A 26,302-nucleotide genomic window follows, 5' to 3' on the forward strand; every position below is an offset into this window, starting at 1 on the left:
TCTCAAACTGCCCTGCAACGATTTGTGCACATATACCCCCAGGTCCCTTAGAGTTGTATCATTTATTTTATATTGCCTCTCCTCATTCTTCCTACCAAAATGGATCACTTCACTTTCCTATATTAAATTTCAGCTGCCTCTTGTCTGCCCATTCAATTAGCCTGTTTATATCCTCTTGAGGTTTATCACTATCCTCCTCACAGTTCACAATGCTTCCAAGTTTTGTGTCATTGGCATTTAAAACTGTGCCCTGTACACATAAGTCTATGTCATTAATATGTATCAAGAAAAGTGATTGCGCTGATGTGAGGGTGAGGAAGAACTTTTTTATGCAGTGAGTGGTAAAGATCTGGATCTCACTGCCTACGAGGGTAGTGGAAGTAGAGATGATCAATGATTTCAAAAGGATGGGCACTTGAGGGAAATAAACTTGCAGGGACATGGGGATATAGCTGGGGATATAGCAGGGGAATGGGACTGACTGGATTGCTCTACAAAGAACCAGCATGGACATAATGGGCCAAATGTTCTCCTTCTCTAGCGTAATGACTCTGAGTCTATAAAAGCAAGTGACTATTTAGGAAATACAGGGACGATCACTGATCCCAAACCGAACTGGACCAGTCATGTCATCATTGTGTCGACAAAGCCAGGTAAACAACAGTCTGTAACCAGTGGCTCACCTCCAAACACCTCAACAATAGTAACTTGCATTTATATAGTACCCTTAACATAGAAGCGTTATGAAACAAAATTTGACATCGAGCCATGTAAAGAGATATTAGGATAGGTGATCAAAATCTTGGTCAAAGAGGTAGGTTTTAAGAAGCAACTTAAAGGAGGAGAGAGAGGCAGAGAGGTTTAGGGAAGGAATTTCAGACCTTAGGACCGAGGCAGCTGAAGGCACAGTGGAGCAATGAATAGTGGAGCAATGAATAGTGGAGCAATGAAATAAAAGATATAATGAGAATGTAAACATTCTTACAACATTTAAAAATGATTAAATATGGGCTAGGATAATAAAATATGAGGATTGGTGAATGGTTATAAGACTATGAATTGATTCAGAATTACACATTTTCTACACCTTTATAAAACTGGCTAAAGAAAGAAATGCTTACAAACTATGTTCTTTATTTTATTTTTTTATTTTTATTTAGAGATACAGCACTGAAACAGGCCCTTCGGCCCACTGAGTCTGTGCCGACCATCAACCACCCATTTATACTAACCCTGCACTAATCCCATATTCCTACCACATCCCCACCTTTCCTCTATTCCCCTACCACCTACCTATACTAGGGGCAATTTATAATGGCCAATTTACCTATCAACCTGCAAGTCTTTGGCTGTGGGAGGAAACCAGAGCACCCGGCGAAAACCCACACGGTTCACAAAGAGAACTTGCAAACTCCGCACAGGCAGTACCCAGAATTGAACCCGGGTTGCTGGAGCTGTGAGGCTGCGGTGCTAACCACTGCGCCACTGTGCCGCTTTAATGTCCAAGAGAGATTTGTGTTAAAATACAACAACAGGATAGTAATTCTTTGAGAGAATGTTGCATAAATTTATACAAAGTAAGTGGAGAGATATTCTGAGATTTTGTGTCACGATCTAACAGTGATGGACATGCATACCTTAAACAGAGACTTGTTTGAGAAAGGCTCGCACTCATATGGTGTCAAAAGCAAGTAGGTGCTTGAATGATAATGAAATAAACCCGTTGTCCTGATTTAGCATGTGCACTGTTGGAATGTACAATTTGATCCTTCTGGGCATGCAGATACATTTAGGGCCTCTGTTAAATCTTCCCTTAACCTTCTTTGCTTTCAGGAAAGCAATCTCAGCTTTGCTGGGCTCTTGTGTAACCAAGGCCCCTCATCAGAGGACAAGGAAAGTTTTTACTTCTGTTTAGTAGGAGTGCTTTGATGCTTTGGAACTTCCAGATGTGATATAAAATTTTACTCTTTAAATTCTCTTAAGATTAATGAGTTTTCCATGAAACCTGAAAAATACTACTATTTCTGTAAAAGACAGTAAAAATGAATGAATGTTCTGTACTATTAATAACAGTTTGAAAATAGAGCTGATCATTCCGTAAGTAGGACTGTAAATCTGACAGACACAGGCAGGTCAGCATGAGTGGATTTGGGATCCGTTACATTAGGATTTTTCATGGGCAGTTGGAAAATGCGATTTCTATTTCTCCAGCTGTGAGGCCAATCAGGCAGATAACTCCTGAGTAACAAAGACACAGAGGAATATGGCCAGTCTGTGGCAGAATAAAAACAGAATTTTATAGCTGGCTGTTAGAAATATAGAATCATAGGAACAGGAGGGTGCCATTTTGCCCCTCCAGCCTGTTCTGCCATTCAGTGAAATCATGGCTGATCTGCGACCTAACTCCATATTTTCATCTTTTCCCCATATCCCTTAACTTGGCTAATAAACTGAAATTGATAGATTTTTAAAAAAATTAACAATTGATCGCGCATTTGTCCTTTGTGTGTACAAGTGTTTCCTAATTTCACTCCTGAAAGGTCTGGCTCTAATTTTTAGATGATGCTCCCTAGTCCTAGATGTAGCTCCCCAACCAGTAGAAATAGTTTTTCCCTATCTTTTTTTTAATTGTTCTTGGGATGTGAGCGTCACTGGCAAGGCCAGTATTTATTGCCCATCCCTAATTGGCCTTGAGAAGGTGATGATGAACTGCCTTCTTGAACCATTGCAGTCCATGTGATGTAGGTACACCCGCAGTGCTGTTAGGAAGGGAGTTCCAGGATTTTAACCCAGCAACAGTGAAGGAACAGCAATATAGTTCCAAGTCAAGATGATGTGTGGCTTGGAGAGGAACTTGCAGGGGATGGTGTTCCCATGCATCTGCTGCCCTTGTCCTTCTAGGTGGTCAAGGTCACGGTTTGGAAGATGCTGTCTAAGGAGCCTTGGTGAGTTGCTGAAGTGAATCTTGTAGATGGTACACACTGCTGCCACTGTGCATCGGTGGTGGAGGGAGTGAATGTTTGTGGATGGGGTGCCAATCAAGGGGGCTGCTTTGCTTGGATGGTCCTACAATGGTATGAGGGGAAAACTGGCTAAGGTTAATTGGGTAAACAGATCAGAAGGTATGGCAGTAAATGAACAGTGGGAAATATTTAAAGAAACAATTCAAAGGGTTCAACAAAAGGACATTCCATTCAAGAACAAACACTCATCAAGAAAGACCCATCCACGGGCTCACTCTGGAAGTTAAGCAGAGTATTAGACGAAAAGAAGATACCTATAATGTTGCAAAAAATAGTAGCAAGTCTGAGGATTGGGAGTTGTTACAACCAGCTGAGAAAGGTGTCTAGGCTTCCCTCTCAGACTTCACCTGGTCTTACCATAACAGGGTTTAATTTTAAACACACCGTGTTTTTAGCTTCCCCTTGGTGAATCCTTATTCATCGCTTTCCAATTATAAGGCAAACCAGCACAAACAGGCTTTCTTAAGTCCAAAGAAGGAAAGTTGAAATTTATTAAACTTAAAGTTAAACTCTAATTTGGTTGTCGGCTACGGATACACGACGTGCCCACGCTAGCATGCAGACGCGATATACACATGCAAATAGAGACAGAAAAGAGCATAAGAAAAATAAAGTGGCAAAGTTTGAGGCAATATCTGAAGAGTTTTTGTTTTGGTTCTTTGAGCTCACTGTAGAGTCCTTGATTGTAGGTAGATCTTGCTTTTCACTGGGGCCCAGTATTCTTCTGAAGCTTTGTTCGTTGTAAGAGACTTTTCTCTCTTGGGGTTCATGTGTGTCTTCAGTGGATTCAGAGGCTTGTGAGAAAGAGATGGGAGCAGACAGGCGAGATCTTCTCAGTTCAGGAGCAAACAGACTTTGAGTTCAAACTGTACAATTCAGAAAAACCCAGGTTGCCCAGCAGGTTAGTCATGTGACTAACTAGTCTGACCACATCTTTAATTGTATCACCTTAGCAGTCTCTGGAATGCTGCTCTTACACACAATGCCTGGTGATCAAGGTCCATTGTGGGTTCATTGTGTCAGGGAATGGTCCTTTGTCCTTCAGGTCACCGTCTGTCTGTTCATATGCAAATGTCTTTTCCAGCCACTGCTGATCTGTTTAACAAGTCCTTTCTTTACTCCAGCAACAGTTTAAAATCAATGTTCATGACAAAATTAATGTGCCTCATTCTTGGCAGGTGGGGGCCTAGCATGACAGGAGTGTTTTAGAAACCAGCAAAGGGCCACAAAAAAGTCGATTAAAAAGGTAAAAATTAGAATGAGAGTAAACTAGACAGCAATATAAAAACAGATTGTAAGAACTTTTATAGGTACATAAAAAGGAAAAGAGTAGCGAGTGTAGACATTGGTCCCTTAGAGACAGAGACAGGAGAAATCATCATGGGGAATGAGGAAATGGCAGAGGCATTGAACAAATATTTTGTGTCTGTTTTCACAGTAGAAGACACAAGTTCCATACCAAAAATAGGCAGTAACCTAGGGGCTAAAAAGAGTGAGGAAATTAAGGATATTGATATCAGCTGAGAAAAAGTATTGGAGAAACTTGAGGGACTAAAATCTGACAAGTCCCCGGGACCAGATGGCCTCCACCCCAGGGTTCTAAAAGAGATAGCTGCAGAGATGGTGGATGCACTAGCTATGATTTTCCAGAATTCCTTAGATTCAGGAATGGTCCCGTCAGATTGGAAGTTGGCAAATGTTACACTGCTTTTCAAGAAAGGAGGTAGAGAGAAAACCGGGAACTACAGGCCAGTTACCATAACATCAGTCGTTGGGAAGATGCTGGAAACTATTATTAAAGAAGTCTTAACATTGCACTTGGAAAAGCATAGTATGATTATAACAAGACAGCATGGTTTTACTAAAGGGAGTTCCTGTTTGACAAATTTATTAGAGTTTTTTGAGGATGTAACTAGTAGGATAGATAAAGGGGAACCTGGATTTTAAAAAGGCATTCGATAAGCTGCCACATAAAAGATTAATAGGCAAGATAAGGGCTCATGGTGTTGGGAGTAATATATTAGCATGGTTAGAGGATTGGTTAACAGACAGGAAGCAGAGCGTGGGCATAACTGGGGCATTTTCAAGTTGGCAGGCAGTGAATAGTGGGAGTGCCATTAGGATCAGTGCTAGGGCCTCAACTATTTACACTCTATATTAATGACTTAGGTGAGGAGACAGAGAGTAATGTATCTAATTTTGCTGGTATAGACAGGCTAAGTGAGTGGGCAACAAGATGGCAAATGGAGTATAATGTAAGGAAGTGTGAAGTTGTTCACTTTGGTCGTAAAAATAGAAAAGCAGAATATTTTTTAAAAGGTGTGAAAATGGTAAGTGTTGATGTTCAGAGAGACTTGGGGGTACTCATACAAGGAACACACAAAGTGCAGCAGGCTATTAGGAAGGCAAATGGCATGTTGGTCTTTATTGCAAGGGGATTGGCGTACAGAAATAAAGAAGTCTTACTAAAATTGTACAGGGCTTTGGTGAGATTGAACCTGCAGTACTGTGTGCAGTTTTAGAGTCACAGAGAGATACAGCACTGAAACAGGCCCTTTGGCCCACCGAGTCTGTGCCGACCATCAGCCACCCATTTATACTAATCCGACATTAATCCCATATTTCCTACCACATCCCCAACTTCCCTCAATTCTCCTACCACCTACCTACACTAGGGGCAATTTACAATGGCCAATTTACCCCTCAACCTGCAGGTCTTTGGCTGTGGGAGGAAACCGGAGCACCCAGCGGAAACCCACGCGGTCACAGGGAGAACATACAAACTCTGCACAGGCAGGACCCAGAACCGAATCCGGGTTACTGGAGCTGTGAGGCTGCAGTCCTAACCACTGCGCCACTGTGTCGCCCTTTTGATCTCCATATTTAAGAAAGGATTTACTTGCACTGGAGGCAGTGCAGCAAAGATTTACTAAATTGGTCCCTGGGATGAGGGGGTTCTCCTATGATGAGAGGTCTATATTCTCTGGAGTTTAGAAGAATGAGAGGTGATCTCATTGAGACATACAAGATTCTGAAAGGGCTTGATAGGGTAGAAACTGAGAGATTGTTCCCACTGGTCAGGGAATCTAGAACACGGGGACACAGTCTCAGGATAAGGGGCCAATCATTCAGGACTGAGATGAGGAGAAATTACTTCACTCAAAACAGTTGTGAATCTCTGGAATTCTCTACCCTAGAGGATTGTAGATGCTCCATCATTGAATGCATTTAAGGCTGGGATAGACAGATTTTCAGTCTTGCAGGGAATCAAGGGATATGGGGAGTGGGCAGGAAAGTGGAATTGAAGCCTAAGATCAGCCATGATCATATTGAATAGCAGAACAGGCTCGATGGACCATACGGTCTATTTCTGCTCCTGTTTCTTGTGTTCTGATATTCTTGTGTTGAGCTCCTTGAGTGTTGTTGGAGCTGCACTCATCCAGGCAAGTGGAGAGTATTCCATCACGCTCCTGACTTGTGCCTTGTAGATGGTGGACAGGCTTTGGGGAGTCAGAAGGTGAGTTACTCGCCACAGAATTCCCAGCCTCTGATGTGCTCTTGCAGCCACAGTATTTATATGGCTGGTCCAGTTAAGTTTCTAATCAATGGTAAACCCCAGGATGTTGATGGTGGGGAGGTTCAATGATGGTAATGCCGTAGAATGTCAAGGGAGCTGGTTAGATTCTCTCTTGTTGGAGATGGTCATTGCCTGGCACTTATGTGGTATGAATATTACTTGCCATTTATCAGCCCAAGCCTGAATGTTGTCCAGGTCTAGCTGCATGTAGGCACAGACTGTTTCAGTATCTGAGGAGTTGCAAATGGTGCTGAACATTGTCTAATCATCAGCGAACATCCATACTTCTGACCTTATTTTGGAGCAAACATCATTGATGATGCAGCTGAAGATGGTTGAGCCGAGGACACTATCCTGAGGAACCCCTGCAGTGATGTCCTGGGATAGAGATGATTAGCCTCCAACAACTATAACCATCTTCCTTTGTGCTTGGTATGACTGCAACCAGTGGAGAGTTTCCCCCTGATTCCCATTAACTTCAATTTTGCTAGGACTCCTTGGTACCACACTCGGTCAGTTGCTGCCTTGATTTCAAAGGCAATCACTCTCACTTCACCTCTATCCTTAATGCTGTGGCTACAAGAGCAGGTCAGAGGCTGGGAATTCAGCAGCAAGTAACTCACCCCCTGTCTCCCCAATGCCTGTCCAACGTCTACAACGCACTCTCCACTTGCCTGGATGGGTGCAGCTCCAACAACATTCAAGAAGCTCGACACCATCCAGGACAAAGCAGCCCACTTGATTGGCACCCCATCCACAACTTTCAACATTCATTCCCTCCACCAGCGGCGCACAGTGGCAGCAGTGTGTACCATCTACAAGATGCCCTGCAACAACTCAACAAGGCTCCTTCGACAGCACCTTCCAAACCTGCGACCTGTACCACCTAGAAGGACAAGGGCAGCAGATGCTTGGGAACACCACCACCTGCAAGTTCCCCTCCAAGCCACATACCATCCTGACTTGGAACTATATCACTGTTCCTTCACTGTCGCTGAGTCAAAATCCTGGGACTGACTTCCTAACAGCATTGTTGGTATACCTACATCCCAAGAACTGCAGCGGTTCAAGAAAGCAGCTCACCACCACCTTCTCAAGGGCAATTAGGGATGGCCAATAAATGCAGGTCTAGTCAGTGATGCCCATATCCCATGAATGAACAAAATGATCTTGAAAACTTAAATAAAATCACCCATTAACCTTCTAAATTCTAGGGATCTCTCCTTGTAGCTTTACCCTTGGGAGTCGAGGTATCATGCTAGTAAATTTATGCTGCACACCCTCCACGGCCAATATATCCTTCCTAAGGTGTTATGCCCAGAACTGTTCATAGTACTCCAGGTCTAACCAGGGCTTTGTATAGCTATAGCATGAGTTTTACCCAATTGTATTCTAGTCTTCTAGATAGAAAGGCCAGAATTCCATTATTCCGTGTCCAGATGCAACAAGACCTGGACAACATCCAGGCTTGAGCTGATAAGTGGCAAGTAACATTCGCACCACGCAAGTGCCAGGCAATGACCATCTCAAACCTCAGAGCACAACCCAATATTCATATTCATTGAGGCACGTGAACTACATAAACCAACATAATTATCCAATTAGATAGACCATCCAACAGCCATTGCATCCAAGCTTATTCATATTAAGCTGGCTTATTTTCTGAATATTAATATTCAGGGGTGGCACAGTGGCACAGTGGTTAGCACCGCAGCCTCACAACTCCAGTGACCTGGGTTCAGTTCTGGGTACTGCCTGTGTGGAGTTTGCAAGTTCTCCCTGTGACCGCGTGGATTCCGCCGGGTGCTCCGGTTTCCTCCCACAGCCAAAGACTTGCAGGTTGAGGGGTAAATTTTTGTTGCAGCAGCTTTCTCGGAAGCAGAGATAGTGCGAGCGAGTTATCAGCTGGGAAGGTCAGTTTCAGCTTAAAGTTAATTACCTTTTGTTTCGGCGGACCAGGGGACTGCTGGGTAAGTAAAAACCTATATATTTGGGCAGTGGCTGAACCCGAGACACTACACATGTAGTGTCTCCCACCCGCCCTCCTCCTCTAACCAAAAAAAAAGGACTCGAGTGTGTTGATAAGGTAAGCTTTTTTATTTCTTCTGTATTGTGTGATTGGTTAAAAGTTTACTTTCTTTTTTTTGATTTATCTATTAATTGGTTATTTGAAAAAGACCATAGCAGAGAAGTATCAAAGTATTTAACTCATAAATTTATATAAAGTAATAAAGTAATTAACTAAGTAGAGATGGCTGGGCAGGTGATGTGCTGTAGCTGTATGATGTGGGAGCTGGCTGACCCCATTGTGAACGGCAGTGACCACATCTGCAGCAAGTGTTGGTTGCTGGAAGAACTCCGGCTTAGAGTTGATGATCTGGAATCTGAGCTTCAAACACTGCGGCACATCCGGGAGGGGGAGAGTTACCTGGACGCTTTGTTTCAGGAGGCAGTCACACCTGGTAGATTAAGTAATTCAAATTCAGTTAGTGATCAGGGACAACAGGGTGTGATTGCAAGTGAGGCAGGTAGGAGGATCCTGAGTTCAGGAGTGGAGGAGCCTCAGCCTTTGACCTCATCCAACAGGTACGAGATACTTGCTCCCTGTGTGGATGAGGAAAAGGGCTGCGGGGAGGATGAGCCATGGCACCATGGTGCAGAAGGCCATTCAAGAGGGGGGAGCAAAAAGACAAGTGGTAGTTATAGGGGATTCTATAATTAGGGGGATAGATAGTATCCTTTGCAAGCTGGATCGGGAGTCCCGCATGGTGTGTTGCCTGCCCGGTGCCAGGGTACAGGATATCTCTGACCGGCTTGAAAGGATATTGGAGCGGGAGGGGGAGGATCCAGTTGTTGTGGTCCACGTTGGGACTAACAACATAGGCAAGGCTAGGATGGAGGACCTGTTTGGGGATTATAAAGCACTAGGAACAAAATTAAGGAACAGGTCCTCGAGGGTTATAATCTCCGGATTACTGCCCGAGCCACGTGCAAATTGGCTTAAGGATAAGAATATTAGGAAAGTAAACATGTGGCTAAGGGAGTGGTGTGGGAAAGAGGGGTTCCATTTCATGGGGCATTGGCATCAGTTTTGGAACCGGGGGGATCTGTACCGATGGGACGGTCTCCACCTGAACCGATCTGGAACCAGTGTTCTAGCGAAAAGGATAAATAGGGTGGTCTCTAGGACTTTAAACTAGTGAGTCGGGGGGAAGGGAAAGGGAAAACGACAGGGAGTATGATGGTAAATAAAAAGGTAAGCAGCAGGTTAACATGTGTGCAGGAGGGTTTAAGTTCAAGGCAGACTATGAAAGAAGCAGAAAGGAAGGATAACTCAGGAGTTATTATTAGAGATATTGGAAATCATGAGGGTAAGAAAGCTAGCATAAAGGCACTTTACCTGAATGCTCGTAGCATTCGTAACAAGGTTGATGAGTTAACGGCACAAATCATCGCGAATGAATATGATTTGGTATCCATTACGGAGACATGGTTACAGGTTGGTCACGACTGGGAGTTAAATATCCAGGGGTACCAGACTATTCGGAAGGACAGACAGGAAGGTAAGGGAGGTGGTGTAGCTCTGATATTCAAGGACGACATCAGGGCGGTGCTGAGAGATGATATAGGTTCTATGGAGAATGAGGTTGAATCCATTTGGGTGGAAATTAGAAACTCTAAGAAGAAAAAGTCATTGATAGGCGTAGTCTATAGGCCACCAAATAATAACATCACATTGGGGCGGGCAATAAACAAAGAAATAACTAATGCCTGTAAAAATGGTACGGCAATTATCATGGGGGATTTTAATCTACATGGAGATTGGTCGAACCAGCTCAGTCAGGGTAGCCTTGAGGAGGAGTTCGTTGAGTGTATCCGTGATAGTTTTCTTGAACAGTATGTAATGGAACCGACGAGGGAGCAAGCTATCCTAGATCTAGTCTAGGATAGTTTTAGATTTAGTTTAAACTAGATTTAGTTTTGTGCAGGGAAGGTCATGTCTTACCAACTTAATAGAATTCTTTGAGGAAGTGACAAAGTTGATTGATGAGGGAAGGGCTGTAGATGTCATATACATGGACTTCAGTAAGGCGTTTGATAAGGTTCCCCATGGTAGGCTGATGGAGAAAGTGAAGGCGCATGGGGTCCAAGGTGTACTAGCTAGATGGATAAAGAACTGGCTGGGCAACAGGAGACAGAGAGTAGCAGTGGAAGGGAGTTTCTCAAAATGGAGACGTGTGACCAGTGGTGTTCCACAGGGATCCGTGCTGGGACCACTGTTGTTTGTGATATACATAAATGATTTGGAGGAAAGTATAGGTGGTTTGATTAGCAAGTTTGCAGACGACACTAAGATTGGTGGAGTAGCAGATAGTGAAGGGGACTGTCAGAGAATACAGCAGAATATAGATAGACTGGAGAGTTGGGCAGAGAAATGGCAGATGGAGTTCAATCAGGGAAAATGCGAGGTGATGCATTTTGGAAGATCCAATTCAAGAGTGAACTATACAGTAAATGGAAAAGTCCTGGGGAAAACTGATGTACAGAGATTTGGGTGTTCAGGTCCATTGTTCCCTGAAGGTGGCAACGCAGGTCAATAGAGTGGTCAAGAAGGCATGCGGCATGCTTTCCTTCATTGGACGGGGTATTGAGTACAAGAGTTAGCAGGTCATGTTACAGTTGTATAGGACTTTGGTTGGGCCACATTTGGAATACTGCGTGCAGTTCTGGTCGCCACATTACCAAAAGGATGTGGATGCTTTGGAGAGGGTGCAGAGGAGGTTCACCAGGATGTTGCCTGGTATGGAGGGCGCTAGCTATGAAGAGAGGTTGAGTAGATTAGGATTATTTTCATTAGAAAGATGAAGGTTGAGGGGGGACCTGATTGAGGTGTACAAAATCATGAGAGGTGTAAACAGGTTGGATAGCAAGAAGCTTTTTCCCAGAGTGGGGGATTCAATTACTAGGGGTCACGAGTTCAAAGTGAAAGGGGAAAAGTTTAGGGGGGATATGCGTGGGAAGTTCTTTACGCAGAGGGTGGTGGGTGCCTGGAACGCGTTGCCTGCGGAGGTGGTAGACGCGGGCACGATAGCGTCTTTTAAGATTTATCTAGACAGATACATGAATGGGCAGGAAGTAAAGAGATACAGACCCTTAGAAAATAGACGTCATGTTTAGATAGAGGATCTGGATCGTCGCAGGCTTGGAGGGCCGAAGGGCCTGTTCCTGTGCTGTAATTTTCTTCGTTCTTTGTTCCTGTGTAATGCGACAGGAATAATTAATGACCTCATAGTTAGGGATCCTCTTGGAAAGAGTGATCACAGTATGGTTGAATTTAGAATACAGATGGAGAGTGTGAGATAAAATCCAATACCAGGGTCCTGCACTTGAACAAGGGGGACTACAATAGAATGAGGGAGGACTTGGCTAAAGTAGACTGGAAACAAAGATTTTACGGTGGGACAGTTGACGAGCAGTGGAGGACTTTCAAAGCAATTTTTCAAAGTGCTCAGCAAAAGTATATTCCAGTGAAAAGGAAGGACTGGAAGAAAAGGGGTAATCTGCCATGGGTGTCTTAGGAAATAAGGTAGGCTATCAAATTGAAAGAGAAGGCATACAAAGTGGCCAAAAACAGCATGATACTAGAAGATTGGGAAAACTTTAAAGGTCAACAGAAAGCCACAAAAAGAGCTATAAAGAAAAGTAAGATAGAACATCAAAAAAAACGAGCACAGAATATAAAGACAGATAGCAAAAGTTTCTATCAATATATAAAACGAAAAAGAGTGGCTAAAGTAAACGTTGGTCCTTTAGAGGATGAGAAGGGGAATTTAGTTATGGGATATGATGAAATGGCCGAGGCATTGAACAGGTATTTTGTTTCGGTCTTCACAGTGGAGGACATTAATAACATGCCAGTAATTGACAAAGAGACGAACGTAGGTGAGGACCTGGAAACAATCATTATTACGGAAGAGGTAGTGTTGGGCAAGCTAATGGAGCTAAGGATTGATAAGTCTCCTGGCCCTGATGGAATGCATCCCAGGGTACTAAAGGAGATGGCGGGAGAAATAGCAGGTGCACTGACGGTAATTTTCCAAAATTCGCTGGACTTTGGGGTAGTCCCAGCAGATTGGAAAACAGCAGATGTGACGCCACTGTTTAAAAAGGGAGGTAGACAAAAGATGGGGAATTATAGACCGGTTAGCTTAAGCTCTGTAGTGGGGAAGATGCTTGAGTCTATTATCAAGGAAGAAATAGCAGGGCATCTCGATAGAAATTGTCCCGTTGGGCAGACGCAGCATGGGTTCATGAAGGGCAGGTCATGCTTGACAGATCTTTTGGAATTCTATGATGACATTACGAGCAAGGTGGACGATGGGGACCCAGTGGATGTGGTGTACCTAGATTTCCAAAAGGCCTTCGACAAGGTGCCGCACAAGAGGCTGCTGCATAAGATAAGGATGCATGGCGTTCGGGGTAAAGTATTAGCATGGATAGAGGATTGGTTGACTAACAGGAAGCAGAGAGTGGGGATAAATGAGTGCTATTCTGGTTGGCAATCAGTCACTAGTGGTGTGCCTCAGGGATCGGTGTTGGGACCGCAATTATTTACAATTTATATAGATGATTTGGAGTTGGGGACCACGTGTAGGGTGTCAAAGTTTGCAGATGACACTAAGATGAGTAGCAGAGCAAAGTGTGCAGATGACTGTGAAACTTTGCAGAGGAACATAGATACATTGAGTGAGTGGAAAAAGGTCTGGCAGATGGAATACAATGTTAATAAATGTGAAGTCATTCATTTCGGTAGGAGTAACAGGAAAAAGGATTATTACTTGAATGGTAAAAAGTTGCAGCATGCTGCTATGCAGAGGGACCTGGGTGTCCTTGTGCATGAATCGCAGAAGGTTGGTCTGCAGGTACAGCAAGTAATTAGGAAGGCAAATGGAGTTTTGTCTTTCATTGCTAAAGGGATTGAGTTTAAAAGCAGAGAGGTTATGTTGCAGCTGTATAAGGTGCTGGTGAGGCCGCACCTGGAGTACTGTGTGCAGTTTTGGTCTCCTTACTTGAGAAAGGATGTACTGGCACTGGAGAGGGTGCAGAGGAGGTTCACTAGGTTGATTCCGGAGTTGAGGGGGTTGGCATATGAGGAGAGACTGAGTAGATTGGGATTATATTCATTAGAATTCAGAAGAATGAGGGGGGATCTTACAGAAATATATAAAATTATGAAGGGAATAGATAAGATACAAGTAGAGAGGATGTTTCCACTGGCAGGTGAAGCTAGGACAAGAGGGCATAGCCTCAAGATTAGAGGGATCAGATTTAGGACTGAATTAAGAAGGAACTTCTTCACCCAGAGGGTTGTTAATCTATGGTATTCCTTGCCCAGTGAAGTAGTTGACGCTTCTTCAGTAAACGTTTTTAAAGCTAAGGTAGATATCTTTTTGAACAATAAAGGAATTAAGGGATATGGTGAGAGCGCGGGTAAGTGGATCTGAGTCCACTGAAAGATCAGCCATGATCTTATTGAATGACGGAGCAGCCTCGAGGGGCCGGACGGCCTACTCCTGCTCCTAGTTCTTATGATCTTATGATCTTATAAATTGGCCATTGTAAATTGCCCCTAGTGTAGGTAGGTGGTAGGAGAATGGTGGGGATGTGGTAGGGAATATGGGATTAATGTAGGATTAGTATAAATGGGTGGTTGTTGGTTGGCACAGACTCAGTGGGCTGAAGGGCCTGTTTCAGTGCTGTATCTCTAAATAAAAAAAGTATAAAAATATGAATACTGGCATAAAAAGATCCCTTTGGGGCTGCACTGCAAGTGATGCTGGCGTGGTACATGCTCCAAAAGGCCATCCTACCACACGGAAAATCCATTCATTCAAGATATGGGGAACGTATTTGTGTAGTTACAGTAGGCAAAGACACAAATAAATCAACATACAAATATGGAATAAAAATTGCAAACAATTTTAGGGAAAAATAAATAGGCATTTAACGCACCTTTCATTGACTCAGGATGTGCCAAAGCGCTCTCCAACCAATGAAGTACTGTTTGAAGTGTTGTTACTGTTGTAATGTAGGAAACACAGCAGCCACTTTGTGCATACATGCACAGCAAGCTCCCACAAACAGGATTGTGGTATTGATTATGTCCTATGGTGGGGGTCCAGAACAAGGGGGCATAAGCTTTACAATTAGAGATAGGCTGTTCAGGGGTGATGTCAGGAAGCTTTTCTTCACACAAAGGGGAGTGGAAATCTGGAAAACTTTCCCCCAAAAAACTATTGAAGCTGGGGGTCAGTTCAAAATTTCAAAACTGAGATTGATGGATTTTTGTTCGGCAAGGGTATTAAGAGGATATGGAACTAAGGTGGGTAGATGGAATTGTTACAAATCAGCCCTGATCTAACTGAATTGCAGAACAAGCTCAAGATGCTGAATGGCCTACCCTTGATCCTTTTACACTCAAGCCTCTGGAATGGGACTCAAACCCAGAAGCTTCTGACTCGGAGGTGGGACTGATACCCATTGAGACACAGCTGACATCCAAGTTAGAGAAGAATTAGTTCAAATCATGGAGAATAAATAAAACTCGTAAGGTTATCCACTGGTATAAACCAAAAAATGCACTTAACAAATCCACCCCAGTGCTTTTATAGAGCAAGTAAATTGGAAGCAATATCGATCTCTACTTTCCGAATGTTAGGCAAATCGTTAGCAATGGGACAGGTGACTGAGAAAAAAATGACTCAGCATTATCAAATTAATCGCTACAGGAGTAATTAGAACAAGTGAAAATCTTCCAGCTGAAAGAAGCCCTAGATCCAACAAATTAATATGTCGCATTCAAAGAAAACAATGTACTGTCAGCAGACTTTGTCACTCAAAGTTTCCCTTCTGCATTAGGACCTACGTAGCTCGGGAGGACAGTTGTCATACCCATTAACAAACCATAGAATCTATTTCTCGGCAACATAGAGTCTGGGCTGGACTTATGAGCCCACCGAGGCAGGGTCGGCGGCGGGGGGGGGGGGATGGGGGTCTCTAGAATCGTGACAGACGGCGGGGGGCAGAGGACACATCGGCACCCCGTCGCCATGAGATTTTGCCAGGGGTGGGATAGGCCAACGACGACCTTCCCACCCAGAGGCCAGTTGAGGTCCTTAAGTAGCCTATTAATAGCGACGTAAGGACCTCTTCCTGCTGCCTGCGGGCGGGTGCCTCTGCTGCCTGGGGAGGGCATCTTACAAACAAGTCACGCTCCCAGCGGGCTTTGGGGGAGGGTGTAGGTTGTTCCCTCCTCTGTGGGCAATCTGTGGCCCACGGAAGACTCCTGCCAGTAAAACTTTCACCTCCATGGATCCCCCGCCCCCTCGATTTCACGTCCACCCCTCCCCCCACTGCTCCTTGCTGGGGCCTTCCGGACTGGCCCAAGCAACCCTGCCCCACTTACATGAGGTCCAGGATTCCAGCTCTGGGCCTGGGTCCAAGGCCTCTGCAGTACCGGTAGTGGCCACCACACTGATACAGCTGAGCTGCTAGCCCTCTGATTGGCTGGCAGTTCTTGGAGGCGGGATCCCTGTCTTTAAAGGGGTGGGGATCCCGACACCTGCCTTATCAGCCTGGTGCCGGGAACCCCGCCGCCTCCACAATATCCCGGCCCCTGTGTGGGTCCCAGCTATTGGTTTTCAGCTGTCTCCTGCTCTCAGTATGACTAAGCTAGTAGGAATGGAGCGAGACTGAGACTGAAGGAGCAGAGAGCTGTAGTTGTGAGGGACAAGGAAAGATGGAGGATGCTGAAAGTAATGAATCTGTGGTGCTGGGGAGGAAAAAAGAGGCAATTAGTAGCAGTTCCATGGAAATCAGAGAAGCCACTGTGGTAAGCCTCTCAGCACTGCGTTGGCTTTGTTATGGGATGATCTCCACAATAACGACAACAATTATTTACAGTACATGTAGGTGTGAATGAATATTGAACCTATATTGTCATTCTTAATAATGTATATCCATTTAAAGGGAAGCTCAATGCATTTAAGGGGATGTTAGATAAGTACAAGAGGGAGAAAGGAATGAAAGGATATGCTGATAGGATGAGATGAAGTAGATGAGGGAGGAGGCTCGTGTGGAACATAAACACTGGCTCAGACCAGATGGGCCAAATAGCCTGATTCTGTGCTGTAAATTCGAAGTATAACTCTATGTACAATGGCTTTGTCACTCCTATTCCTTCATGCCTTTGTCACTCCTATTCCAGTAATTTCCTCCAGCCATACAACCCTATGAGATTGCTGCACTCATCCAATTCTGGCCTCTTGGACATCCCTGATTTTAATCGCTCCACCGCTGATGGCCATGCCTCCTTCAGCTGTCTGGGCCCTGAGCTCTGGAGTTCCCTCCCTACACCTCTCTGTCCTCTCTCTTTAAGACACTCCTTAAATCCTACCTCTTTGACTATGCTTTTGTTCATTTGTCCTAATGTCTCCTTATGTGGTTCAGTGTCAAATCTTTTTCGATATTGCTCCTATGAAGCGTTCCTGTGGAACATTTTACTACATTAAAGATGTTATATAGATGCAAGCTGCTATTGTTGTATAAATCAAAAGTTAATACTTTCCATTGCTCCAGTGTTACAAAGCTTGCATACCACTCGAAACCCTCATATTTATCTCAATGCACTCTAAATCATTTGTAAGCTTGTGTTGTCTTACTTTGCTATTGCCATCTACCAAGTGTTTATCTTAAACTTCACATTATACTTTAATTATCTGTGATCTCAAAATTTAATGGCAGCCTTCAGCCCACAGAACAGCTAATTAATGTTATTAAACGCTGCTCCCTTAAGATGTTTGTGAATGTTTCCACCTGCATCAACAATTCTTCATTAAAGATTAGTTTCGTTCTATATTTCCGATGCAATTTAATATTCCCCTCCTACTTTAAAAAGCAATTTAGTTAATTTGTGAAAAACAATCCATTACTTTGGAAAGCATTGTTATGATTTTGAGTTCCATGGCATCATATTCTTGTTCAATAGCCGGATGACAGTTTTATTAACAGACCACAGCCCCTTACAGTTGGAAATGTGCATTGTTTTGCTTTCTGCATTTGCAGAGTGCAAGAATCTGAAATTATCATCTGCTCCAATTGTGCTACTACTATTAAATTAAACATAATTGTGAGCTATACTCCTGTATGCACCTCCTGCAGATGGAAAATATAGCAAACAGAGCAGAGATTTGACAGGTTAAATTGACTAATCGAATTTACTGACAAAATCAGGTCTAAGGATATGCAATGCTGCAATTTACAACAACAGCTTACATTTATATAGTACCTTTAACATGGTAAATCATCCATGTTGCTTCACAAAAGCGCATTGTCAAACAAAATTGACACTGAGACAAAAAAGGAAATATTAGAGCAAGTAACCAAAAGCTTTGTCAGAGTTAGGTTTTAAGGAGCTTCTTAATGGAGGAAGGAGATGTTTTGGGAGAGAATTCCAGAGCGTCGGGTTCAGGCAGCTGAATGCATGGCCACCAATGGTGGAACAATTAAAATCGGGGATGCTGAAGAGGCCAGAAATGGAGAGGACACCTGGGCTGGAGGAGATTAGAGAGATAGGGAGGGGCAAGGGCAGTGAAGAATTTGAAAACCAGGATGAGTTATTTTAAATCGAGGAGTGGCCTCTAATATATTAGTATTAGAGTTTAATATTAGAGTACAAGGTAGCCACCAGGAACAGTGCCGAATTTCTAAGCACTCTCACACCCCTTCTTCAGCAGCTGGAACAAACTTCTAGAATAAAAAACGGGAGTAAATTTCTACTTCTGGTGGGGTGGGATAACTGGTAGTTGGAGATCAGGCAGCCACTTTCTGCCTCAACCGAAGTTTCATTCAAGTGACAAGCAGTATGCAAAGTGTTGCAAAGTATTTACAGCACAGAAACATGTCATGAGGCCCAACTGGTCCATGCATGTGTTTAAGCTCTACATTAGCCTCCTCCCATCTCTCTTTATTCAACCCTATCAACATATCCTTAATTCCTTTCTCCCTCATGTACTTTCCTAGCTTCCCCTTCCACACGTCTCTGCTATTCTCCTCAACCACTCGCTGAGACAAAAAAGGAAATATTAGAGCAAGTAACCAAAAGCTTTGTCAGTTAGGTTTTAAGGAGCTTCTTAATGGAGGAAGGAGATGTTTCGAGAGAGAATTCCAGAGCGTCGGGTTCAGGCTGTGATAGCAAGTTCCACATTCTCACCACTCTCTGGGTGAAGAATTTCCGTTGAATTCCCTATTGAATTTATTATTTATATTTAATTGCCCCTAGCACTGGTCTCCCCTACAAGTGGAAACAGCTTCTCTATGTCTAACCCTTTGAAGACTTCAAAGATCTTGAAGACCTCAATTAGATCACTCCTTAGCCTTTTTCTTTCTAGAGCTGTTCAACGTTTCCTCATAGGTATAACCTCTCAGTTCTGGTATCATCTTCATAAATTTTTTTGCATCTTTCCCGGTACTTCTGTATCATTTTTGCAATATGGAGATCAGAACTGTGCACAGTACTCCAAATGTAGTCTAACCAAGGTCCTATACAAGTTTAACATAACTTGTCAATTATACTCCTCTGGAAATGAATCCCCGTGCTTGTTTTGCTTTTTTATGGCCTTATTAACCTGTGCCACTACTTTTAGTGATTTGTGTATCTGTACCCCAAGATCCCTCTGCTCCTCTACCCCCATTTAGACACTTATTTTCCAAAAAGTATATGGCCTTCTTATTCTTCCTACCAAAATATATCAGCTCACACTTATAATGAAATTCATTTGCTAATTACATGCCCATTCTGCAAGTTTGTTAATGACTTTCCTGTATTTTGTCAGAGTCCTCTGTATTAACTACATGGAACTATGATGTTGTTGCTATTACAGAGACTTGGTTGAGGGAAGGACAGGATTGGCAGCTAAATGTTTCGGGATTTAGAAGCTTCAGGTGGGAAAGAGGGGGATGTAAAAGGGGTGGGGGAGTTGCATTTACTGGTTAAGGAGAATATCACAGCTGTACTGCACGAGGACACCTCGGAGGGGTCATGCAGCGAGGCAATATGGGTAGAGCTCAGGAATAGAAAGGGTGCAGTCACGATGTTGGCCTCCCAACAGCCAGCGGGAGATAGAGGGACAGATATGAAGACAGATTTTGGAAAGATGTAAAAGCAACAGGGTTGTAGTGGTGGGTTATTTTAACTTCCCCTATATTGACTGGGACTCACTTAGTGCTAGGGGCTTGCATGGGGCAGAATTTGTAAGGAGCATCCAGGAAGGCTTCTTGAAACAATATGTTGATAGTACAACTAGGGATGGGGCCGTACTGGACCTGGTATTGGAAAATGAGCCCGGCCAGGTGGTTGAAGTCTCAGTAGGGGAGCATTTCGGGAACAGTGACCATAATTCCGTAGGTTTTAAGGTACTTGTGGATAAGGATAAGAGTAGTCGTCGGGTGAAGGTGCTAAATTGGGGAAAGGCTAATTATAACAACATTAGGCAGGAACTGAAGAATTTAGATTGGGGGCGGCTGTTTGAGGGTAAATGAACATCTGACATGTGGGAGTCTTTCAGACGTCAGTTGATTAGAATCCAGGATCAGCATGTTCCTGTGAGGAAGAAGGATAAGTTTGGTAAGTTTCAGGAACCTTGGATAACGAGGGATATTGTGAGCCTAGTCAAAAAGAAAAAGGAAGCATTGGTAAGGGCTAGAAGGCTGGGAACAGACGAAGCCGTTGAGGAATATCAAGAAAGTAGGAAGGAACTTAAGCAAGGAGTCAGGAGGGCTAAAAGGGGTCATGAAAAGTCATTGGCAAACAGGATTAAGGAGAATCCCAAGGCTTTTTATACGTATATAAAGAGCAAGAGGGTAACCAGGGAAAGGGTTGGCCCACTCAAGGGCAGAGGAGGGAATCTATGTGTGGAGCCAGAGGAAATGGGCGAGGTATTAAATGCGTACTTTGCATCAGTATTCACCATAGAGAAGGTCTTGGTGGATGATGAATCTAGGGAAGGGAGTGTAGATAGTCTGGGTCATGTCGTTATCAAAAAGGAGGAGGTGTTGGGCGTTTTGCAAAGCATTAAGGTAGATAAGTCCCCAGGGCCTGATGGGATCTACCCCAGAATACTGAGGGAGGCAAGGGAGGAAATTGCTGGGGCCTTGACAGAACTCTTTGCATCCTCATTGGCTACAGGTGAGGTCCCAGAGGACTGGAGAATGGCCAATGTTGTTCATCTGTTTAAGAAGGGTAGCAAGGATAATCCAGGAAATTATAGGCCGGTGAGCCTTACATCAGTGGTAGGGAAATTATTGGAAAGGATTCTTCGGGACAGGATTTACTCCCATTTGGAAACAAATGAACTTATTAACGAGAGGCAGCATGGTTTTGTGAAGGAGAGGTCGTGTCTCACTAACTTGATTGAGTTTTTTGAGGAAGTGACGAAGATGATTGATGAAGGAAGGGCAGTGGATGTTATCTACATGGACTTCAGTAAAGCATTTGACAAGGTCCCTCATGGCAGATTGGTACAAAAGGTGAAGTCATAGGGGATCAGAGGTGAGCTGACAAGATGGATACAGAACTGGCTCAGTCATTGAAGACAGAGGGTAGCAGTGGAAGGGTGCTTTTCTGAATGGAGGGCTGTGACTAATGGTGTTCCGCAGGAATCCGTGCTGGGACCTTTGCTGTTTGTAGTATATATAAATGATTTGGAGGAAAATGTAGCTGGTCTGATTAGTAAGTTTGCGGACGACACAAAGGTTGGAGCAGTTGCGGATAGTGATGAGGATTGTCGGAGGATGCAGCAGGATATAGATCGGTTGGAGACTTGGGCGGAGAAATGGCAGATGGAGTTTAATCCGGACAAATTTGAGGTAATGCATTTTGGAAGATTTAATACAGGTGGAAAGTATACAGTAAATGGCAGAACCCTTCGGAGTATTGACAGGCAGAGAGATCTGGGCGTACAGGGTCCACAGATCACTGAAAGTGGCAACGCAGGTGGATAAGGTAGTCAGAAAGGCATACGGCATGCTTGCCTTCATCGGTCGGGGCATAGAGTATAAAAATAGGCAAGTCATGTTGCAGCTGTACAGAACCTTAGTTAGGCCACACTTGGAATACTGCGTGCAATTCTGGTCGCCACACTACCAGAAGGATGTGCAGGCTTTGGAGAGGGTACAGAAGAGGTTTACCAGGAATGGTGCTTGCTCTGGAGGGTATTCGCAATGAGGAGTGGTTGGATAAACTTGGATTGTTTTCACTGGAACGATGGAAGTGGAGGGGGGACATGATAGAGATTTACAAAGTTATGAGTGGCATGGACAGAGTGGATAGTCAGAAGCTTTTTCCCAGGGTGGAAGAGTCAGTTACTGGGGGACATAGGTTTAAGGTGCGAGGGGCAAAGTTTAGAGGGGATGTGCGAGGCAAGTTCTTTACACAGAGGGTGGTGAGTGCCTGGAACTTGCTGCCGGGGGAGATGGTGGAAGCAGGTACGGTAGCGACGTTTAAGAGGCATCTTGACAAATACATGAATAGGATGGGAATAGAGGGATACGGACCTCGATGGGCAGAAGGTTTTAGTTTAGACAGGCATCAAGATCGGCGCAGACTTGGAGGGCTGAAGGGGCTGTTCCTGTTCTGTACTGTCCTTTGTTCTTTGTACATCTGCCAATTGGTGTCATCAGCACATTTGAAATTGTACTTCCTTATGTAATGGACGGCAGTTCCACAGCTTACTGCCCACGTCCAAAGAATAAATTGGCTGCCTTATCTTGGGATAAAACAACACCTTGAAAGTTGGCAAGAATGAACTGATTGTTAACATCCCATCTTTTCGTGTCTGTCAGATAACACGTTTCATATATGGAATGTGAGCCAAAGACTGATAGAGGTCTTTAATCTGAATCATCTTCAATTCTTTAATCACTATAAATAATTGGTACTAAAATAATTAAAATGGCTAATGGAATGTTAACTGTTATCTCAAGGGGACTGGAATGTAAAAGGGTGGAAGTTATGCTACAATTGTAAAAAGCTTTGGTTAGATTGCTTCTGGAGAATCACCATCAGTTCTGGGCACTGCCCCTCAGGAAGGATATATCGGCCTTGGAGGGGGTGCAGTGTAGATTCACCAGAATGATACTGGGGCTAAAAGGGTTAAATTATGAGGACAGGTTGCATAGACTAGGCTTGTATTCCATTGTGTATAGAAGATTAAGAAGTGAACTAACTGAGGCATTTAAGATGATTAAAGGATTTGATAGGTTAGATCGAGAGAAACAATTTCCTCTGGTGGACAGAGTTGAGAGCAAGGGGTCAAATCTTAAAATTAGAGCTAGGCTGTATAGGGGTGATGTCAGGCAGCATTTCTTCACATAAAGGGTAGTGGAACTCTGAAATTCTCTTCCCCAAAAAGCTGTTGAGACTGGGGGTCAATTGAAAATTTCTAAACTGAGATCAGGGGCAAGATTATAACCCATCCACTTGCACAGTTAAAATATGTATAATACTGTCAGGAACATAACAAATGTTACCTTTGTAACAGGCAAATGCCATCCAGAAACTGAGAATTTCTAATTGAGTCAGCTGATTCCTGGATAATTGATTGTTAACATCCAGTTTGAAAAAGCAATTAGATGGTTTCTGAATTGGAATAATTTTAACTTAATCTTTGTTTCAGTTTGAAAACCTCAGGAAAAACTCAGATATGTTGAACAATGAATGTCAATCACAAAAACTAAGCCCTTCAGACTGGCAAATCAATCTGTCAGTGTAAATATTTTTTATTGCAGGTGCTGTTGAATTAATATTAATGAATACATATGTCTTCTTAACAGCTCTTTCATGTGGCTTATATTCTTATCAAGTTTGCTAACTCTCCACGTCCTGACCTTTGGGTCCTTGAAAGATCAGTTGACTTTGGAAGATCCTACAGCCCATGGCAGTACTTTGCTCGTAAGTCTCAAAAGTTCTACATCTCAAGATTTTACTTTGTTTTCTTGTTACTTTTACAAACTGCAAGATTGGTCAAATTGCAAATTGAGTTTCTTTTCTGAATCAAAAGTAAAATACTGCTGTTGCTGGAAATCTGAAATAAAAACAGAAAATGCTGGAAAAACTCAGCAGGTCTGACAGCATCTCCAAATCACACAGAATCACAGAATTGTTACAGTGCAGAAGGAGGCCATTCAGCCCATCATGTCTGCACTGGTTCTCTGAAAGAGCAATTCACTTCGTACCATTCCCCGCCTTCTCCCCGTAACCCTGCACATTTTTCCTTTTCATATAACTGTTTAAATCCCTTTTGAATGCTTCAGTTGAACCTGCCTCCACCACACTCTCAGGCAGCGCATTGCAGACCTTAGCCACCCTCTGCGTGAAAAGTTTTCCCTCATGTCACTTTTGCTTCTCTTACCAAATACTTTAAATCTGTCCCCTCTTGTTCTCGATCCTTTCACGAGTGGGAACAGTTTCTTTCTATCTACTCTGTCCAGACTCCTCATGATTTTGAATACCTCTATCAAATCATCGCTCAGCCTTCTCTTCTACAAGGAAAACAGTCCCAAGTTCTCCCATTTATCTTGGTATTTGAAGTTCTTCATCCCTTGAATCATTCTCGTGAATCTTTTCTGTACTCTCTCCAGTGCCCTCACATCTTTCCTGAAGTGTGTCGTCCAGAACTGGAGCAATACTCCAGCTGAGGCCGAACTGGTGTCTTATACAAGTTTAGCATAACTTCCTTGCTCTTATACTCTCTGCCTCTATTAATAAAGCCAAGGATATGCTCTCAACCTGTCCTGCCACCTTCAATGACTTATGCACATATACACCCAGGTCCCTCTGCTCCTGCACCCCCTTTAGAATTGTAGCCTTTATTCTATATTGTCTCTCCATGTTCTTCCTATCAAAATGAACCACCTCACATTTCTCTGCATTGAACTTCATCTGCCACCCATTCCACCAACTTGTCTATGTCCTTTTGCAGTTCTGTACCAGCCTCCTCACAGTTCACAATGCTTCCAAGTTTCATATCATCCGCAAACTTCAGAATTGTTCCCTGTACACCAAGGTCTAGGTCATTAATATATATCAGGAAAAGCAAGGGTTCCAACACTGACGCCTGGGGAATTCCACTACAAACCTTCCTCCAGGCTGAAAAACATCCATTAACCACGACGCTTTTGTTTCCTGTCACTCAGCCAACTCCGTATCCATGTTGATACTGTCCCTTTTATTACATGAGCTATAACTTTGCTCATATGTCTGTTGTGTGACACTGTACCAAACGCCTTTTGAAAGTCCATGTACGCCACAACAACTGCATTGTCCTCATCAACGCTCTCTGTTACCTCCTCAAAAAACTCCAGCAAGTTAGTTAAACATGATTTTCCCTTAAGAAATCCATGCTGGCTTTCTTTAATTAACCCGTATTTGTCCACAGAACTATTAATTTTGTCTCTAATTATTCTTTCTAGAAGTTTCCCACCAATGATGTTTCACTGACTGACCTGTAGTTGCTGGGCTTATCTTTACACACTTTTTTGAACAAGTGTGTAACATTTGCAATTCTCCAGTCCTCTGGCATCACCCCCAAGTCTAAAGAAGACTGAAAAATTACAGCCAGTGCCTCAGTGATTTCCACCCTCACTTCCCTCAGTATCCTGGATGCATCTCATCTGTTCCTGGTGCTTTATCCACTTTAAGTACTGACAGCCTATCTAATGCACCCTCCTTATCAATTTTAAACCCTTGTAATGTCTGAATTACCTCCTCTTTCACCATTGCCTGGGTTGCATCTTCTTCCTTGGTGAAGACAGATACAAAGTATTCATTTAATACCTCAGCTATGCCCTCTGCCTCCATGTGTAAATCCCCTTTCTGGTCCCTAGTTGGCCCAACTCCTCCTTTTACCACCTTTTTACTATTTATATGTCTATAGAAAACTTTGGGATTCCCTTTAATGCCAGCTGCCAATCTCTTTTCTTGCTCGCTCTTTGCTTCTCTTATTTGCTTTCTCACTTCTCCTCTGGGCCTTCTATATTCAGTCTGGTTCTCAATAGTATTTTCTACCTGGCATCTGTCCTAAACACACTTTTTCTTCTTTATCTTAATCTCTACCTCTTTTGCCTGCTCCGCCATTCAGTAAGTTCATGGCTGAACTGATTGCTCCACATTTCCACCTACCCCCGAAAACCTTCAACCCCCTTGCTTATCAAGAATCTATCTACCTCTGCCTTAAAAATATTCAAAAACTCTGCTTCTACCGCCTTTTGAGGAAGAGAATTTCAAAGACTCACGACCCTCTGAGAAACAATTTCTGCTCATCTTTGTCTTAAATTGGCAACCCCTTATTTTTAAACAGTGACCCCTAGTTCTAGATTCTCCCACAAGAGGAAACATCCTTTCCACATCCGCCCTGTCAAGACCCCTCAGGATCTTGTATGTTTCAATCAAGTCGCCTCTTACTCTTCTAAATTCCAACGGATACAAGCCTAGCCTGCCCAATCTTTCTTCATAAGACAGCCTGCCTATTCCAGGTATTAGTCCAATAAACCTTCTCTGTACTGCCTCCAACGCATTTACATCCTTCCTTAAATAAGGAGACCAGTACTGTACACAGTACTCCAGATGTGGTCTCACCAATGCCCT

At 43.4% G+C, this 26,302-nt stretch overlaps 1 protein-coding gene and 1 long non-coding RNA gene across 4 annotated transcripts in view; one reads left to right on the forward strand and one right to left on the reverse strand.

Moving 5' to 3' along the window:
• The window catches only part of lama3 (laminin, alpha 3), a 456,248-nt gene that overhangs the window by 83,998 nt on the left and 345,948 nt on the right, over positions 1 to 26,302 (forward strand). For all 3 annotated transcript variants that reach the window (XM_068031084.1, XM_068031086.1, XM_068031085.1), the window contains exon 3: positions 23,491 to 23,608. In XM_068031084.1, coding sequence (XP_067887185.1) covers positions 23,491 to 23,608 — 118 coding nt within the window. The remainder of the gene's footprint in view (positions 1 to 23,490; positions 23,609 to 26,302) is intronic.
• On the reverse strand, positions 8,709 to 16,106 carry LOC137369726 (uncharacterized). Its single transcript, XR_010975001.1, has 3 exons — positions 16,067 to 16,106; positions 11,753 to 11,856; positions 8,709 to 9,059 (listed from the first exon to the last, which is right to left on the reverse strand). It is a non-coding gene; the product is annotated as an uncharacterized lncRNA (long non-coding RNA).

The sequence above is a fragment of the Heterodontus francisci genome, chromosome 5 (assembly GCF_036365525.1).
Source record: "Heterodontus francisci isolate sHetFra1 chromosome 5, sHetFra1.hap1, whole genome shotgun sequence".
NCBI lineage: Eukaryota > Metazoa > Chordata > Chondrichthyes > Heterodontiformes > Heterodontidae > Heterodontus > Heterodontus francisci.